Below are 8,188 nucleotides of genomic sequence, written 5' to 3'. Positions count from 1 at the left end.
ATTTGTTTATATTTTATAATACTGAAAGTTCAAACTTAACCATGTTTCGTGAAATGAATACTTAAACAGAAAATTTATCTACATAAAAAAAGAAAATAGTTTATGTCTCATATAAAGGTATACTAATAATCAGAGTACCCTAAAAAACTACGTAATTTTAGTTGTGGACTTTACAGCTATGCATGACGACATGACACTGTCTCTTTGCTTAGTTCCCTTATCGTATACATTTAAGTGACGACGCTTTCCGTCGGCTGCACAGCGCTGTACCTAAACTAACACACATTCAAAAGATCTCCATTGCGAATTTCATCCTAACGGATGCCGGCAGCAGTACCACATTTGCCGCCAAATAGATCGCATGCCTTTAGTAAGCTTTCATTGTTACTGTTTATAACCGGTCGCGACTTCAATGATCTATAGTTTATTTTACATAAATTATCTAATGTTTTTATAGTAGTGCAATTGAACCTTGTTAAATATTTTCAGTAATAATAGTGATACAGTGAAATATTTGAATCAAAAATTACGTTGTACTTAAGTCAAATAAACACATCTAACGTATTGCTTTATTACCAAGCGAATGGAGCCTCGGCCAAGGCACCCAGCGGCTATCGTCGGATGCCTTTTAATAGTTTTTATGATTGTTTTAAATTCAGGTATTATAGTTTAATATTTTTCATGAGTTAGTTTTATATCATTAAAATGTTGAATATTAATGAAAATTAATAAATTGTTTTTCACATAATATAATTCTTGTTAATACAAATCAAAAAAGATATTAAAATTAAAGAAAAATTAAAACTGGATTAATATAGCAAAATTAGATTATAATGGTTTATGATCTATGGAAACAACATTCCGACTTTACATTTATCATTAAATATAATCCAATATGATGAAATCAATCAAATATAATATAGAATAAATTATTAGCATATAAATATTAGATTTATGTACTATTTTTATCAATGTTTCTTTTACATTTAAAAAAATTTTAATCTAATATCAAAATGTGTAGCTCGATCAAGATAATACTTCATCGTGTCATTAAATTTCCATTAAGATTTCTCTTAGCACTCTCTGCGAAGCAATGTATGAATTTTACATTTCTTTGTATAATGTAAATCTGAAATATTATATTATGGTAAGGCGCCAATATTTGTTGTGAATAAAATTGAAAGCGAATAAAATAAATGATCATATATTAGTTTCAAAAAAAATTTTTTTTATATAAAATCAATGTTTTAGTCTATATAAAAGCCAAATATTAAAGTCCATTTTTACCAAATAAATTTGTATAATATATACAAATTATATATACATAATAACTGTAAAATAAATATTATATTTTTAGGTTTACTTTAAGTTTAAGTTAAATCGAGTTTTAATTAATAAACTTAAGGGATTAAATATATTTTGTACTTCTCGTAGATACAAAATTATTAAATTGTTAATATTCTGTATAAATTAACTAAATTGCATACTTTATAGTAAACCATTATATATAATTTACTGAACCACAAATACCTAATTACAAAATTATACCAAACTAGTCAGTGATTGTCAATATTTTTGATTTTATTCTGTTTACATCAATATTCAGAAATAAACAATTCATACTAAATATTTTTTACAAAAAATTCTTTTTTTGTGTCGTTGTACATGAACTTTGACATATTATGTATGTATATTAAAGTCATATATGCACCAATATTGATGTGACTGAATCTACCTTAACGTACTCTAGTACGTTTTAAAACTCTAGAAAATTTACTTTTATACATTTTCAAGTTTACAGGCAATCAAATTTATTTTTTGTTCAATATATTTTAGAATGCTTAATTACCACAAAGTATTTTTATACACTTAAAGTGTGGTTCAGCTTGTTTTGACAATTTTAATCATTTTTGATTCATCTATAAATTTTTCGATATATTTTTAATTAATTAACACACTTTTGGACTCCAATAATAATATAATAAATATTATTTTCTAATTTTATATAATATATAAAATTTACATAAATTTTTATGATATATTAATAAAAATATCATAATAGCCATTTGTAAATCAAAATTTTAGAAACAATTGGATAAAGTAAATACTCGTTAATATTGAGTAAATAAATTACTACAGTATTTTAAAATTTATAAAATTTTTAACTTTTTGCATTTATTATACGGTATGTTATTAAGAAAAGGATAAAACAATCATAATATTTAGGGGAAAATATAAGGGAGTATAAAGGAAAAAGATTGATATAAAGTAAAAATAGGTATGCGGAATATTGGTACATTAACTGGTAAAAGTTGAAAATTAGTAGAAGTATTGAAGAAGAGTAAAGTTAATATTTATTGTGTACAGAAAACTAAGTGGAAGAGAGAGAAAACAATAAAAATGGCCGAGGGTTATAAAATTATATAATCATTAAGACCAATAAAAAGAATAGTGTAGGGATAATAATAATAAAGAGATGAAAAGTAAAGTAGTAGAAGTAGTTAGGAATAGTGACAGAATTATAGTCGTAAAATTAATTTTTGAGGAAAAAGTGTTGAATGTAATAAGTATCTATGCACCATAATTATGATGTGATGAAATAGACAAAGAAGTATTTTGGAGAGAGATAGATGTGGTGATGCAAGGAATACCTAGCAATGAAAATGTGGTGTTGAATGGAGACATAAATGGACGAGTTGGTAATGAAAGGAGAGTATATGAAAGAGTATATGAAAGAGTACATGGAAGGTATAGTTTTAGTGCTAATAATGAGGCTGGAAAAAGAATCCTGGATTTCACAGTATCATAAGATCTTGCTTTAGTTAGCAAGGGAATTGAAAGGGGAAAAAGAAAAAGAGTTTTTAAAGACGATAAAAGTGTGAACAGTGTTGAATGTCGAGGAAGACATAAATGATGCGTATAATAGATTTGATAGATGGGTAAATAATACTGCAAAGGAGATTTTTAGTGAGGTAGAATTTCAGGAAATATGGAAATATTAATTAGTGAGAAAAAAGTATGGTAGACTGTGGCATCAATGAAATAGAATAAAGTAGTCGTACCAAATGAAGTACTTATAGAAGTATAGAAAATATTAGGCAATGTTGGTTGAAGGATCTCTTTAATAATATTATAATAGAAAGGAAAATGCTCAAAGAATGGAGGAATAGTATTGTAGTTTCGATATTTAAAGGCAAAGGAAACATATAGAAGTGTAGAAATTATAGAGATATAAAGCTTATGAGTCATAGTATGAAGATTTGGGAAAAGATATTAGATAAAAGAATAAGAGAAGAAACATTGATAACAAATAATCAGTTTGTTTTATTGCCTAGGAAGTCAACAATGGAGCCAATATTTTGTGTGAGACAATTAATAGAAAAGTATAAGGAAAATAAAAAAAAAGCTGTGTATGGTATTTATAGATTTAGATAAAGCATATGATAGAATAACGAGAAAGGTTTTAAAGTGGATAATAATGAGAAAAAAGTCCCGAAATGGTACATTAACATAACAGAAGTTATGTATGATAGCGCTTGTACCAGGAAAAAAGTATGGGTGGAGTAAAAGAAAAATATAAGAATAAGAGTAGAAGTGCACCAAGGTTCTGATTTAAGTCCTTACTTATTTCTTATAGTGTTAGGTGAAATTACAAGAGAAATACAATGAGAGATACCATGGTACATGTTGCTCACTGACGATATAGTGTTAATTGGAGGAAATAGGAAAACGATTCATTAAACGCTAGGCGTGTGGAAATCAGCTCTTGAAGGAAATNTCATTAAACGCTAGGCGTGTGAAAATCAGCTCTTGAAGGAAATGAATCAAAAATAAATATGAGTAAAATAGAGTATATAAAGTTACGAATTTGACAAAGGAAAACACGAGGTATATAAAATAAGGAGATTAGTGACAATAAGTGTGATAGGAGAAGTAGAAAGTTTAAAGTATTTAGGAACAAAAAGTACACTGGTATTGACGAGGATGTAAAACATAGGATTAAGTGCGGATGGGTAAAATGGATAGAAACGTCTGGTTTGTTATGGGATAAGAGAATTCCAATGAGACTGAAAGGTAAGTACTATATGACTGTAATGAGATCAGCTATGATGTATGGTTCAGAGTGTTGGGTGTTTGACTAGAAAATAGAGCAGAAAAGATGTGTATCAGAAATAAAAATGCTTAAATGAATGAGTGTAGTGACTAATGAAGGTAAGATAAGGAAAAAACATATAAGAGGGAGTATAGAAGTAGCATCAATTGTGGATAAAATGAGAGAAAATAGACTTAGAGGGTTTGATCATATTATGAGAAGAGAGGATTCGGAAGCTACGAGAAGAGTTATGGAATGAATTTTGAAGGAAGAAGAGGCAGAGGAACATCAAAAAAGATGGAGGGATGTTATTAAATGGGATATGAGGACAGCTGATGTGGGATATCGTGTTAAGTGGAAGTTTAGGATTAAGGTGGCCGACCCCAAATATTTTGGATAAAGGCAAAAAAGAAGAAGAAATATTGATTGTAGATATAAATTTTTTCATTGAAGTTATTATCGCTTGAAAAAGCGACAATAATATAACTGAATCGTATTAATAACGACTATTCAATTAGTTGTGTAATATAATAAGAGTTATAGCTTAATAACAGTTATTGGTGTGTTTGATTAAAAACTAAACAAATATTTCCGAAACAGTTTATGTTACAGATGTTCAAATCAAATGGAATCATAATATGTCGAATATAAATATTTTATTTTATAGATTAATTATAGTATTTATACAGAAAGAATAACTCTACATACAATTTCCAACCTTATATTACTTGAATAACATTAAATTGATCAAAAACGAAATTAACTTACTAAATATAGGTAATAAATATAATATTTATCAAAGTCACTAAGTTTAACACTATTAAAAAAGAAATAGCCAATGTCAATCTGTTATTTATTACACACAATTTAATAACCTAAACAGCACTAGACATAACATCATAGAAACTCCAAAAATACTTTATTTTAACAACAAATATAAAATCAAAAAAAAAATTACAATATTCTAGAACAAATAAATACAGCTAATAAGATTGCCCAAAAACTTTTAAAATAAAAAAAAAAAAAAAAAAAAAAAAAAAAAAGCTGAGAATTTATTGGCTGATAAACCCAATGGTATAGTAATTGATTACACCACAAATATCAATAACAAAACATATGAATTCATAAATAGAAATAACATTAACGATTTAGATGAAAATCTAATAACTATATATAACAAGCAAATTAATAACTTAATAAATATTCAATACTTTACTTGAAGATCAGATTTCTTTTTAATTACTTAAATGGTATATTTTGTTAATATTTCTAATAGTTATCTTCAATCTAAATTAAAATATTTTTTTCTCGTTGATTAGTTCATTTAACTGATAGGATAATGATAAACGGGACGGGATAGTCGCCGACATGCACCAGAGACCAGATATCGCAAAACGAAAAAATCACAAAAAAAATCTCATTGACATACTGGGCATTGAACAATGGACTTCATGCGCCAAAACATACGTTTCTACCTACTAAGCCAGACCTATTTATAAATGAGTAGTATACTTAAATAAAATGATTAAATAAAACGTGAAATTTAATAATAGTACAATGATGAAGAACACGCATGACTTTATAGAAAAATAAAATAACACTAACTCCCATATTGTAGTAAAATGATTTTTTCTGACATAAAAGACTTATTTACTTCAATATCTAATTTAGAAACTTTGAATATTCTATAAGTTGAAATAATGAAAAATAAAACAGACCCTATCTAATCAATGAAATCAATACTACCACTAACACAATTATTAATCAAAATTATTTCCAATCAATAATCAGAAGTATTTAAAACTTCAAAATAGATTTATTTTTTGAAATAAGACTAAATTCAAATTGATTATTATGTTTTATTTTCAGTATAGAATAATAAAAGGTATATTTAAAACTAGATATAAAAAACACATTGCCGAAATTAATTTAAACAAAACAAATTTCCAATCAAAGTATTGAAAAAATAAATTAGATAATCTCAATATTGGTTATGAAATAACTAAAAACATAGATGTATTAAATAATAAAAAATATATATACATAAAAACTGCATTAGATGAATTAAAAATTTATAATGAAATTAAAAGTAATACATATAATAATATATTTTAATATTCCCAATAACTTTTTATTTTAATAAAAAATATATATATTTAACTGTTTTTTACGTTACCAAATTTACATACTCAAAGATATTACAATCATGATATTTTTCTATCGTTTATCATTTGAGAGATATTCGCGTGACTTTTATTATTATATTTATTTATACAGTAATCTGGAAATGACTTGTAGCCAAAACTAGCAATTACTAATTTATTTATACATAATTAGAATAAGCTATGTTTATTTATTTCTATTTAATAAATTATGCATATTATAATAAACAATATAAAATTTTTTATTTCATTTAACGGAATTTGTTTTAATCAGTATCAATAATTTATTATTAAAATTAAATCAAGAACAAATTAAATGATATAAAAATCTTGTCCAACAAACTCTTTTTGATTAAAACCACAAAATATTAGTTAAACACAAAAACATATTTCAAGTATTAAATAATTATAATTTGAAATAGTGCAACTGAATAAACCACACAAACAAAAATGTCCTATTAACTATTGATTGTTATTTCCTATTGAAATTAACAGATCACAATCGACAAATGTAGAAAAAAAAGCAATTTCATTTCTATTTGAGAGAAGCAATAATGATAATAGCTGTCAAGACTGTTATGTTTACTACTCAGCTGAGAAAAAAAACAATTACTTTATTATTTTTGACGCCTTGGTATCAAGAAAAATTGTTGGCATGCATTTCAAAATTGTTTGATTGGAAACCCAATTTTCTAATTGGTTTGTAGCCAAGAAGTCATACAAATGTCGTTGAAGTTAATATTATGCTATCTAACCCGTAGTGATCAAAAAGGGGTTTAAGTTGTCTGACTCCCTAGAGTACATAAAAGATACGCTAATTTTACATTAGTAATGTATAATTACCAAGAACGCTATAATTCATTAGGCGTTGATAAAATTAATCTCAACTATTTTACTATGCTGAAGTAATCCAACTAAATATAAAATTTTAAATTTGTATATAGTTTTATTTTTCATATCAGTACTAATCTTTTTCATTATAAGTTTAGTGTCAAATTTATCAAATACTTTTTTATTTTTTGTTCTAAACTATTCTTGATGTTAATTTAAGAGTACTGTTTAGTTATATTTTGAAAAACTTCACAATATTTTNATTGTCAAATTTATCAAATACTTCTTTTATTTTTTGTTCTAAACTATTCTTGATGTTAATTTAAGAGTACTGTTTAGTTATATTTTGAAAAACTTCACAATATTTTAGTGTGATATTACCAAAAAATAATAATTCTACGAGTTTATCAATGAAACTTTTTCGCCTATTTATTCATATCACCCTTAGAATAACGTCAGTAAAAAACTACATACATTATGCAGATATTATTCGGAATACTAAGCGGTTGTTTTTAAACAAAAGGGGAAATCTGATTTATTCGTTTATGCACAGTCGGCTGTTGTAAACTGACAGAACACATTTACAAAGAATCGGTCAATTCTTAAACGTAAGCATCGTTTTTCTTGTTTTAAATGTCATACTTTTCTTTTTTTTTAAAGGTTATTTATATTTAGACGACATTGGAATTACTGTAAATGTCGGCTTTTTCCATTTATAATAACATGAAAGTTGAGTAATGACAATTCTCGAGTTAAAATCGAATAAATTGTAACGCTGAAACACTATTTAGTGAATTTTTCGTTTTACCATCACAATGACACTCCTATAATAAAAGTTTCATTGATGAAATTGATTATTTTCAAATTTTCGTAATAAACACTATTTTTAACAAGTGTTTTATATTAAAAAAAGAGAAGACTTTAAAATTAATGTTGTATTTATCTGACGGTACTGAACTTATTTTTCGTTTATTCTTAAACTTAAATATATAAATGTTATACTAGTACATATTTTAGTTAGGATAAATTTTAGCTTCGATGCGAAGCTGAGAAGGTATTGGTTTTACTATGATGTGTTTTTTTTTTTTTTTTTTTTTTTTTT

General features: G+C 25.6%; 1 protein-coding gene across 1 annotated transcript in view; it reads left to right on the top strand.

Annotated features, from left to right (window-relative positions):
* The first annotated feature begins 320 nt into the window (after nucleotides 1-320).
* LOC126901121 (uncharacterized) overlaps nucleotides 321-8,188 on the top strand; it is a 23,446-nt gene continuing 15,578 nt past the window's right edge. The window contains exon 1 of the mRNA XM_050677365.1: nucleotides 321-659. Coding sequence (XP_050533322.1) covers nucleotides 584-659 — 76 coding nt within the window. The 5' untranslated portion in view covers nucleotides 321-583. The remainder of the gene's footprint in view (nucleotides 660-8,188) is intronic.

The sequence above is a fragment of the Daktulosphaira vitifoliae genome, unplaced genomic scaffold, assembly GCF_025091365.1.
Source record: "Daktulosphaira vitifoliae isolate Bord-2020 unplaced genomic scaffold, ASM2509136v1 Scaffold_3, whole genome shotgun sequence".
Taxonomy (NCBI): domain Eukaryota; kingdom Metazoa; phylum Arthropoda; class Insecta; order Hemiptera; family Phylloxeridae; genus Daktulosphaira; species Daktulosphaira vitifoliae.
The sequence above is the reverse complement of the archived record's forward strand: the minus strand, read 5'-3'. Positions and strand labels throughout refer to the sequence as shown.